Below are 12,587 nucleotides of genomic sequence, written 5' to 3'. Positions count from 1 at the left end.
CAATGACAAAGAAATGGAAATTTGGGAGAATATATTCGTCCCTCACTGTACTTGGTTTTCTCTAATAAAAGTTTCGAAACAATCATATTTGCCATCCATAATACGTCCCTCCAATCATCAGATATTTCATGAACGCTCGAAGTTTATCATGAACTTCAAAAATGTCCGGACCTTGGAAATATAATTCGAGTTTAACTCAACAGTATCCTCCAAATATGTGAGCTTCAAAATGAATTCTCCTTTCAGTAGTGATCAACTATATTTCGTTCATAAAGTTTATGAATCATTTTTCATTTCGATATTTCTTTCACTACTATTGGTTCATTCAGACAACATTGCAGAAAAAAAGCCCCATGGAAACTGAAGTGCGCCCCAGGGCACCCAATTTCTTTGTTTCTGAGGCATTTACATGACATTCAGGCGTTTTTAAATGGCTTGTTGCTTCACTCCCAATGATTCTGCCAACTCTTGTTGCGTTTGACACGAGTCCTGATCAAATAATGCCTAATATGGTTCGGGCATTCAAAGAGAATGTTGGACAATGGGATTCCAAAGAAGATCCTTAAATGGACTCCACAAAGACGCAGAAGAAGAGGAAACCCGTGATTAAAAATTTTATTGGTTTATGCAATCGCAATTGCAATTTATGAAATGTCAAATTTAGTTTCTTTCCATGTTTTCCGGAAGTCACAGACTACCTACTCCACTGAGTTAGAAATTGCGGATTGCGATAACTCTTGAAGTTTTCATTTTAGGTAACGGGGTTTGTTTAAGTAACCCTTTCTCTTTCAATGCGTAGAATTGACTGAAATAGTAAATATATAGGTTGCAATTTGAAAATCTTGGGTTTTGATGAATTTGAGTTGTCAAATTCATGATCTTCTCATAAACACCCTGTACATTTTTAGTCGAAACCGAACACAGTCTCATAATACGAAGAATTGGCTGAATCCAAAACCTTTTTTTGCTGAAATCTACAAAAAATGTGAGTCATCATCTCAACTATTTTTTCATAAGAATCTCATTAACTCATCAACCGTTGAGTTTATCCCCAAGTTATGGCATATTACTGAAATTATCATCAAATGAGCTTTCTTATGATGCAATAATATATTGGGTGTGCCATTTGAAATGAGAAAGTATAAGAATCTTTCCGTTATAACCGGAAGTTGTAGAGGCCTGAAAAAATCATTATCTCAAACGCCAATATGCAAATTATCAGCACAACATTATGATTACTTTTCCATAAACGTCTAATAATCCATTGTAGAGAATAATTCGGTGTATTGTTTGACTCTATGTTCACAAATCTGATAATCGAATTTCTTTCACCTCCAACAGTTCAAAAGAAACACGTTTAAAATAATTTTTCTTGACTGTTTGGTTGTTGACCTGTTGCGATGTTTCATTAATTGCCTAACTTCACAATAAACGGCTCGTCCAATTATTCAAAAAGTTTGAACGAATCTGGAAGTTATGGAATTATCGGTTGAAGAGTATTAATTGAGTGTTCGAGTTTCTGAATGAATTTTGATTGATAGTATGCGTAAAATGCCTATACCGTTAATTTTCGAAATATTTAATTTGAATAGCACGCGTTGTCACATTGTGAAATATTTTGAGCATTCTCAAATTAAGGCTTTGTGTCCCCGCTTAAGTATTCAGCCTCTATTCAGAGATATCTTTCAATACCTTAATACAATACAATAATACAATAACTTAAGAAACCGATGCATAAAATTAAGGGATCCAAATTAAGGTTGAAAATTACAAAAAATATGTATATCGTTCCAATTTAACTCCAAAAATGATGCGAGATAGAAATCGCATGCCAAAAAATTCGATAAATAATTTACGAAAAAGGAATAGGTACATGCTAATTTTGCACACGAAATCATTATATTATGGCCCGTTTCCCGAAAATGGCGTTTCATTACGATGCCTGTATTTAGGGCCGGCGCGAGCAATTTTGGCGCCTGAAGCAAAGAAGTGTTTGGCGCCCCTGCTGGAAAAGTATCAATAAACACACCCCCTTCCAACAAAAGCATCACATGCCCCGATGATAATTCGCCATTTCCGATGTCTCTAGCGTTTGCTTATCGTTTCTTTCTAAAGTCGTTTCCACTGCGTTTTTTTCGGACATTTTTACCTATAATAAATTCCTGGATTTCTTTGACGCCGATGAACAATGCGTAAGTAATATATCTGATTCTCACATTCACAATCGATCACATGATCGATGAAATATTACCTATCACATCACAAGATACAAAGGGCGGTAAGGCATGTTCCGCTGAAAACATTTAGCATTTATCAGAACTAGTTTCGAATTCAGAATCATAGAAATTTTCCATATGTTGAATGTGTAAAGAACTTCCACCTAATTCGAAGAGTTGTTTTTCGTCTTTGTGAAATACATTCCATCCCTCATTCAATTAGGGTAATAGGCAATGCTGTTGGGGTTGGCGGTTGGGTTGCCATGTATTATTTATTGAAAAGGCGACTTATTAAAGACGGTTTGGAGATTTTTATTGCAGTGAATGTTGATAAATGCAGCAAAGAGGACCAACCTCATGTTGTTTTTAAGAATCAAGACTATATTTTTTCATGAATATGAAAGGGCGGCCACAAACTGGGCTAAATTGCCGCCTATCGAAAAGAGGCTCCTGAAACAGTCGCTTCACTGTTTCACCCCTAACGCCGGCTCTGCCTGTATTTTTCGAATTTTCAACCGGATATGTTCCCAAACGTTGAGGTTCAATCTACTGTGTAAATTCTGTATGCCTGTAAAAAAGATTATTCTCGAACGGAAAAACATAATGACTTGTTTTGTTCAATTAAAATTTCGTTTCGATCGCATTAGTTTCATGTTGAATGCGACGAGCAAAATATCAAAAAAAACCTAATATTTCTAAAACAAATGGATAATGCAAGCCCATTAAACTTGAAGTAGAAAACTTTACTTTGCTGTATACATATGAGTAGGAAAAATCAATTCATTTGTGGGCCATAATGTACAGGGGGTTTCACGTAAGCGGGTCACTGGATTTTGTGGCTTCTCCTTCAAGCAAAATTGAAAAATGACCCAGCAATGTGATAGTATTTTTCACTGGCTATCCAAATAGGTTATTAAAAAATTTATCGAACCAAAGCATGGAAAGTTATTGATGAAAAACTGCTTTTCAAAAAAAAATTCTTTTGTAAATTTGACTGGTTTTTGAAATTTCTCACCAATTGTTTCTTCATTTGAACTTCCGGTTTTCAAGAAAATTGAAAAGTTTTTGCTGCAAAATATACTTTTCAATATTTTTTTATATTTTATGAATGCTCAATCGATTCTGAATCCGAATATGTAAATATAGTGGTAGTTTAATATTTATTTCAAGCTTTTTCATTCAGAATCAATCTGAGGAAGTTCAGATTCCATATTCAGGAAATATGTTTGTTGTCAATGATTCTATAAATACCCATTTGATTGTCAAATTTTCACGTTTCAATTGAGTTGAATACTGAGAATATCAAATGAGTAGATTAAATGTTAGAATTTTATAGTAATGAAACAATCTTTGCTTCTCAGTAATACACGGAGATCGTTATGAATGAACTAGAAAATAAAAGAATCACTCGATTTTGAGTTGACAATTGATTGTTTTTGGTATAACTTATAGAGATTCATTATAGCTCATATTATTTTGTACTGATAGAGGTCTCTTCCAAATGAACCATGAAGTTTCATTCGATTGGCAGTACCTAGTGCATAACCGTATCAATTTTACGGTTCAAAATCTAAATAACCGATTGATCTATATCTGACGATACTTGCATAACAGAAAAAAAAGTTGTGAAAGTGATCGACCACAATATGCAATAGATACCCGACAAATTGGCACTTTGTCAATCGAAGCGACACATTTTCTGGTATAAACAAACTGCAAATTTCAAAACTCTATTCTGCACAACAAAATCGGATATAAATATCGATTTTTCCATTTGTTCAATCAGTTCAAAATCGGGTCTCAATCAAACAGTATCACGAGAACAATAATGTTGACAACGGGTAGAGGTATATGTGTGGTAGCTTTAGTTGTGGTAATCGCAGTTTGTGCAACTAATGGCAGAGAGATAGCGAGAGACAAACGCGATGTTTTCGATTTGGAACCGGCCGAATCCAAGCACTACAAAAAAGGAGGTGGCAAAGAACATCACTCCGAACACCATGCCAGCCATGGCGACAAAGGCGATAAAGGTTATAAAGGACATCATTCCCACGAAAAGGGAGAAAAGGGCCATCATGATAAAGAAGACCACAAAAAACACTACGAAGAACATGGCGGACACAAGAAGAAGCATCATCACGATGACGGCTACTACGGCGAACACCACAAAGGCGAAAAGGGAGAAAAAGGCCATAAATTCGGAGAAAAAGGCTCCTACAAAAAGGGACATAGCACCCATGGAGGCCATGATGTCCACAAATTAGACGAATTCAAGAAGGAGAAGCACTTCTACGATGAGGACCATGACGAAGGCCACCATTCCAAACACGGTGGTTTCCACCACGAAGATGGCTACAAGAAGGGAGGTCACAAGAAAGGAGGGCACAAAAAAGGAGGCCACCACGAAGATCACTATGGAAAGAAGGGACATCATGAACACGGTTCCCACTATCACGACGAAAAAGGTCACAAAGACGCTGGTGGTCACGACGAGCACTGGCACCACGATTCTAAATACGGTAAGAAGGGTGGCCACGACGACCACAAGAAGTGGGGATTCGAAAAACACGATAAGCATTGAATTAGCTAGTTTTTTTCATTTTTTGTTATTGTTGATAATGTTGGATGTTTATTATAGAAAATAAATTTTTTCTACTTACATGATTTTTTACTTCTCATATTTGAATTATGTCCTAATATTTTGAATTCATTGGTTTGGGTTAATGATTTGTTGCTCAAATTGTGTAGAAATCTCTTCAACAACAAAAATCGAGAAGAGTACAAACATAGTAACAGAAGCTTTTGAGCACTGGTCATTCATGCGCATATTGGAGGCCACAGTTTGTTGAAGTAATATATTGGACGAGATGTGATTCATTTGATATAATATCATTGGTGTCACTTATCAGTTACCTATATTATCTAAATAAAGAGTCCTGATGGCACTATCCTACTGAAATTTGGCATGCATTTAATTAGTCATTCAGAAATATGTAATTAATCTAATAGTAATTACATATGTGGTAAATAAATACATATTGAATTTTACCTAGTCCAATAAGTTGTCACAGAAATAGGTACATGTTTTCGATATATTGCTTAAATTTTCTGGTATTTCAGTTTAGTGACACAATCAATATAAGTTTTGTTTAAAAGTTGAAATTGCTATTGTACATAGGGATTCACGGCTTGGCTCGATTTTCAAGCTACTTGAAGCTTGACTTGATTTCAAGTCAAGCTCAAGTCAAGTAGTAATTTTTCAATCTCAAGTCAAGTATTTATTTATCAAGTACTTGAATCATATCAAGCTACATAATTTGTAGCAGTTTTATTGTGTAGTGTCACAAAGATAAATAAATAAAAAAATGATGAAATGAGAAGAAACCTTCCAAAAAAGATATAAACTACTATTACTATAAGTATAAACTTTTTTGAAATAGAAATATAAATAAAAAAATCAAATAGAAATATAAATAAAAAAATCAAATCACTATAAATCATATATGTGAAACGTATAGCTATTTTTCCAATCCATTTTTCTAGGAATTCCGATTTCTTGGAGAATGTAGAATATGCCACCTTCCAATATTTGCTGCCCCTCTAGAGCGGGCCCTACGGCTTCAAGTTCTTCTGCGGAGTTTCGATTTTATATAACGTTTGAATATTTTGTTTTTTTTTTCTTCAAGTTGATTGAGTAAAGCAATCGGATGATGCGGATGAACCATCATTTTGAATTCGTATGCGCCCAGAGACCGTATTCTCGACAAGTGATCTTTCAAAACGTATACGTTGTGTTTGATTGTCTCAGTCTTTACTTGTCGGAAATTCATCTTGATGATTAAAAAGTAAAATAACTTATTTCCGCTTTATATATTTATTTTCACAACAATTGTTTCGTCATGATAACATGACTTCGTCAGGTGAGCATGGTAACATAGTTACCATGCTCACCTGACGAAGTCATGTTATCATGACGAAACAATTGTTGTGAAAATAAATATATAAAGCGGAAATAAGTTATTTTACTTTTTAATCATCAACGTATACGTTGATTCAGTGTTCAGAGCACTGAAAGAACGTATACGTTTTGAAAGATCACTTGTCGAGAATACGGTACCTGGCCTAACCTAAGTTTGATATAGAAAAATCATTTGTGAAATTGACTACATTTATTAAAATTTATTCTCGGAAATCGGATTTCTCGGAAAAAGTAGAAAATGCCGCCCTCCAATATTTGCTGCTTCGGCGAAATTCATTTCAGTTTCATTCAGTTTTTTATATAAATACATATCTGTAAGTGTGTAATATTTTTTATCTACTCCTATTGAATAATATATTCATTATTCAACTGCTTTTGAGCAATTAATATAATCTATTAACAAACATAGTGAGTTATAATAACTCACTTCTATAACTCACTATAATAAATCGGAAAATATGTATCTGTGCTTCTATACTTCTCTGCTTCTATTCGATTGGCCGAAAGGGAACATTCCATTATTGTTATTGAGGGGAAGAATGTCCGAGGGAATGTCACTTTTTGACGTTTTCAAATTAAGTTGATATCTAATTATTGTCGATTAATTCAGACAGTGAAGATGAAATATTATATTGGTATACATTTCCAAAAGACAAACAGCTAATGTTACCATACAGAATTACTTGCCCGAAAAAAATATAAAGGAGTTTGTAGCAGTAAGGTCATTAAGTCGTCGTTTACAGGGATTGTTTTTTGGTATATTTTAATGCATTTTTATAGGCAACTGTTAAGGGTTTTCAATATAGTTCTATGTCTGTACTTTGTACTGGATTCAAGCTAGCCGAAGCTACTTCGATTGTGATTGGTGACACTAAGTTTCCATCTCTCTTGTAGTCGAGCACATATGTTGATTTCCCGTTCCTTCTATCTATATTCTAGGTCTGTATTTTTTTCTTAGTATTTATTGATATAGTCGTAGATAAAGTATAGTATTCAACTTGCGGTAATGGTCATAACTCACGCAGATGAAGTTTGCAGCACGAGCCGCAGGCGAGTGCTGTAATTCATCAAGTGAGTTATGACCATTACCGCAAGTTGAATACTATACTTTATCTACGACTATATCAATAAATACTAAGAAAAAAATACAGACCTAGAATATAGACAGAAGGAACGGGAAATAAACATATGTGCTCGACTACAAGAGAGAGTAATGTAGGTAATGTAGGTCATAACTCACGCAGAGGAAGTTTGCAGCACGAGCCGCAGGCGAGTGCTGAAATTCATCAAGTGAGTTATGACCTACATTACCGCTCGTTGAATAATATACTATTGAATAAATTCTATATTTTCTGGTTTCTAATATTTTTTTCCCGAGTCTTCTTCATATAAAAACATTAATTGATTTCAATGTTTTTTCAAACCTTTATTTTCAATGTGGCTCCAGCTTTAAGATATCTGAAACTACCAAAATCTACCAATAGATTTCATAGAAATGTGAGAAAACTACTAATAAAGTCACACTGGCGAATGCTTCAGCCTCTCGGCGCTCGCTTAAGCCCGCCACTCACGAAGCGTTTCTCCCAGCGTTTGGTAGCTAGCGTCGAAGAGATTCCAGTCAGACAGCTCGGGACACGGCCGTACGACTGTAAATCAAATCAGAGTATGAACTTGACTGCCCGACTGGAATCTCTTCGACGCTAGCTACCAAACGCTGGAAGAAACGCTTCGTGAGTGGCGGGCATAAGACTAAATAAGGGGATAGGGGATACTTATTTAGTCTAAGCGCGCACGAGATTGCAGAAATATATGCCGTGCGACACGTGCATATCAAGCTCAAGTAATATCAAGTAGCTTGACATGAAGTCAACAAATAAATATCTAAAATCATGTCAAGTTGCAGGCAAATTTATATGAAAAACTTACTATTCTTTTCTTCATATACCAACTTTCAAATCATACTAATTCTTATTGAACATCTAATTCAGCATAGTTTTTCTTTTTTAATACATATCGTATCCTTTTCAAGTGAAAATAATTCAAAATTCAAATCAAACTTGGCCAACGTAGAAAAAATTGACGGAAAATTAAGTAGTAAGTAAATTAAGAAGTAAGGTGAGCTCAAATATTTCGGAAACTGTTGATTTTCGGTTATGAATAAACATGGCTCAATCGACAGCAAATGAGTGATACTAACACCCCTTCAAGGTTCACGTCTGATTTTGGAAAAACCCTATATATTATTATTATATAAGGGTTTTGTTTTTTAACCCTTATATAAAGAAAGACTGTTAAAATACAAAGATAATTATTATTATATACCGGAGACACGGATTATGTTCAAATTATGATGAGTTCCGTCAGATGAATTTATCCTCAGAAGAACAATTTACGCTAAAATGTCGAAAAATTTGAAATATGGAGTTGTTAATTGGTAATTTATGAAGAAACTAGTGACGCTGTCGATGCAATGTTTTTTCGAGTATATATCGGCTACTTCTATGCAAAAAAACAATCAACTCTGAACTAGACAGAGAGATCATAACTAATATTCAAACATTAACTACAAATAATGACCAATAAACATCATTTATCTATGATACAACTACTTTTTTTTTAAGGTATTCAACTACTGATTTTGCTGCATTTGCTTACGTAATGAAACTCATTACACAGTTCAATTTTCATTACGTACCGCATTTTTTTTCAGACAATAAATGAATGAAGCTGATAATTTTTCAGTCAAGCATGCATTTAACGTTTCTACTAGATCTATCTTATTGTTTTATTATACAGGGTGGCCATTTGAAAACGAAACAGACGAGATTACAGACGAAATAAAGTTTTTCGATAGAAATGCTCGGACAGGTCGATTTCTGTTTCGAGGGGGACAACTTAAGATGTAGGTTACGGACGCATAGCGCTTCAACCCTTGCTACTACAATCCTCACCCCCAAATTTTGAATAGGGAAGATGGGGTGAGTGATACCTCATTTGAAAGGTATTTTTATACTGATTTCAGCACAGTAATTGTTTTTTCATTTTATGCATTAGTTCTCGAAATATTCTTAACTAAGTATTTGAAAATGAAGTAGTGTTTTCATGGCACTTGTAGTGTTTTGTGAAAAATCGACATTTTGAGCTTCAAAACAACCATGACTGTGGCTTCCTTCCTAACTAACTAGCGCATGAATATTTCGAGAACTAATGCATAAAATAAAAACACAATTACTGTGCTGAAATTAGTATAAAAATACCTTTAAATTGAGGTATCACTCACCCCATCTTCCCTATTCAAAAATTGGGGGTGGGGGTTGTATCAGCAAGGGTTGAAGCGCTATACGTCCGTAACCTACATCTTAAGTTGTCCCCCTCGAAACAGAAATCGACCTGTCCGAGCATTTCTATCGAAAAACTTTGTTTCGTCTGTAATCTCGTCTGTTTCGTTTTCAAATGGCCACCCTGTATATGGAATATTAAAATATTGCTAAATTTCGATAATTTCCATCGAGTCTTCCACACATATCGGAGAAATCAGAATAGTTATTCATAATATAAGTGCAGAAGGCATTCATATTTTTCCACGAGTTTTTGAATGAACGAGTGGTAGTAGTTAAAAAAACAATCTGTTTTTATCGTTGCTCTAGTTTTTGAACGATCCGCGGTCAATTTGGGGCCCTCTGAAATCAGCTCCGGGGGAGAGGGGGATGGAACTCCCCTAACCCCCTGCTTCGCTCCCTGCTACCCCCATCTAGTCACTACGGTTCTGTTCCGATTTTCCAACATATAATCTGGGCCAGCGTTAGGGGTGAATCAGTGAAGCAGTGCTGCCAACCCTACCTAAATTTAGGTAGATCTACCTAAATTCGAACTAATCTACCTATCTACCTTTTTTGAGCTCGATCTACCTTAATTCAGCTCCGCGCGAACTTCACGGTTTTAGATCAACGACAAACCGTTTTACCAGTAACGTGACTATGAAAAAAATCTATTCCTTATTAACGCTGTCACATCTTAATTTTTACGCACGCCATTGCATACGAAGATCTCAGGAGATCAGCGGCGGAGTTTCAGAAACATACAGATGCAAAGAAAGGACCGAAATGGGTAATAAACTAATAAATAACGATGGCTGCGCCTCAATACGCACTTGCTTGATAGAAAAATAGCCATAGTAAATATGGTTGCATGTACGTAGGAAAAATAGATAGGTTCGTATTGCTCGCAGATTAATTGAATCGATCCTTATGCTTAAAAAAAACAGAATAAAATAAGATCGTCGAAAGGAATGAGATGAGACCCTCTGAATACATCGAAGGCTGCCGTCGGGAAGCAATAAAAGACCCTTTTGGGTGTTAAAATAATAAAAGTTTTTGGACAACAAGTTTTCTTGCAAATTATCCACATCTGTTGAAATGAAATATTTGAAAGACTATTTATTCTTTCGTGTTCAAGTAGTAAAGAGAACAACTTTCTTCAAAGCAGGCTGTTTTAGTAGAATTGCTGAATCGGGATATTGCGTTTTTGACGAAACAGAAAAGGTGTCGTTTTGTATAGGTGAGTTTTTTGCTGAATTTATCGAAAAAATGAGTGCCAGGAATAGTGGAGGCGAAGGAACAAGTCGTGGTCCATTACCGAAGAAAAGAAAGTATTACCAGACCTATAAAAGTGATTGGAAAAAATTATCATTATTTTATATATATTTGAATTTTAATTTTAAATTATTACATAAATATATTTCTTTGTTTTTCAATTTTTTTTATTATGTGAATTCTTATATTTTTTTATTAATTCATCAATATTTATCATTAATAAAGTATAATTCTAAGGACTCAGTTCTTTCAAAACTCCTAAAAAAAAGGAAAAAATAATCTACCTAAATTTGGCAACATCTACCTAAATTTCGAACCTCTATCTACCTTTATTTGAGCTCAGTGGGTTGGCAGCACTGCAGTGAAGAGACTGTTTCAGGCGCCTCTTTTCGAGGGGCGGCAATTTAGCTCAGTTTGTGGCCGCCCTTTCATATTTTTGAAAAAATATAGTCTTGACTCTTAAACACAATATGAGGTTGGTCCGCTTTGCTGTGTTTATAAACATTCCCTGCAATAAAAATCTCCAAACTGTCTTTACTAAGCCGTCTGTTTAATGAATAACACAATGCAACCCAACCAATATAAGCAGCATTGCCTATTACCCTAATTGAATGAGGGATGGAATGTATTCAACAAAGACGAAAAACAACACTTCGAATTACGTGGAAGGTGTTTGCACATTCAACATATGGAAAATTCCTACGATTCTGCATTCGAAACTAGTTACTGATAAATACTGAATGTTTTCAGCGAAACATATGTTTTTAATATAATTTAGTTTTCGAAGCGTTGCATGTCTTACCACCCTTTGTATCTTGTGGCGTGATAGGTATTTTTTATCGATCTTACGCAGTGTCTTGTGAATGTGCGAATCATATATTACTTCCGCATTGTTCATCAGCATCGAAGAAATCCAGGAATTTATTGTAGGTAAAAATGCCCGAAAAAAAACCCAGTGGAAACGACTTTAGAAAGAAACGATTAGCAAAAACGCTAGAGAAATAAAAAACGGCGAATTATCATCGGGGGGGAGTGTGTTTATTGATTTTTTTCAGTAGGGGCGCCAAAAAATTCTTTGCTTCAGGCGCCAAAATTGCTCGCGCCGGCCCTGCATATAATTACGAAAAGCAATATGAAGGGCACAATCTGTCTCTTGTAAAACTAGAGCTTTTTGTTAGTGAAGGGAATATAATCCTTGTTCCTTAAAATATAGTACGACACGTGTTTTCTAAACCACTACATTTGGTGAAATTACTCGATTACCCACTTTGGTCAATTTTCGATTTGAGCAAGAACAACTTCTTCACCATTCACCCTTGCTCGAGGTCTTTCAATTGTTCATATATTGGTAAAGTTCACTTTCTCGCATAAATATCGTGAAGAGCAATCTGGAATGCGTCTATTTGGGTAGCGGAGTCAATATTCTGCAATTGCCATTGCAAAACCCGTAAATGAAATGCATGTCAACGTATTCGTTGTTTTCAAAGGAATATCTTGACATTTTCGATAACTTTTACGAATTAAATACAAATGCAGTTAATATTGATAAGCAATTGAGCGGTGTATTTTGTGTCGCATTGGCATCCTTAACAAAGCAACGTATTTTGTAGTGTTGCCATGGCCAACTTATAATTAAATCCTAGTTTTTTTCTCGAACACGGGCACTTAAGACGATGATTATTTTTGAGCGATTAATTTCCATTTCTATTGTAATTTTTTCTGTATAATAGGGTGTTTCATCCTGTTGAAAAATAGAGCTATCCATCATTAAAATACTACCGTTTTTCAATTGAACTTCAC

At 35.1% G+C, this 12,587-nt stretch overlaps 2 protein-coding genes across 2 annotated transcripts in view; both read left to right on the top strand.

Moving 5' to 3' along the window:
• Positions 1-12,587, top strand: part of LOC123684898 (inositol-trisphosphate 3-kinase B-like) — a 145,919-nt gene that overhangs the window by 66,263 nt on the left and 67,069 nt on the right. The window lies entirely within an intron of this gene.
• LOC123684899 (histidine-rich glycoprotein-like) lies at positions 3,978-4,875 on the top strand. The gene has a single exon (XM_045624404.1). The coding sequence runs from the start codon at positions 4,045-4,047 to the stop codon at positions 4,795-4,797; it is 753 nt and encodes a 250-aa protein (XP_045480360.1). The 5' UTR covers positions 3,978-4,044; the 3' UTR covers positions 4,798-4,875.

Source organism: Harmonia axyridis, chromosome 7 (genome assembly GCF_914767665.1).
Source record: "Harmonia axyridis chromosome 7, icHarAxyr1.1, whole genome shotgun sequence".
NCBI lineage: Eukaryota > Metazoa > Arthropoda > Insecta > Coleoptera > Coccinellidae > Harmonia > Harmonia axyridis.
Note: the sequence above shows the minus strand (reverse complement) of the source record. Positions and strands in the feature narration are given on the sequence as shown.

Coding starts and splice junctions, on each gene's coding strand:
- LOC123684899 (XM_045624404.1), top strand. CDS start 4,045: ATGTTGACAACGGGTAGAGGTATATGTGTGGTAGCTTTAGTTGTGGTA.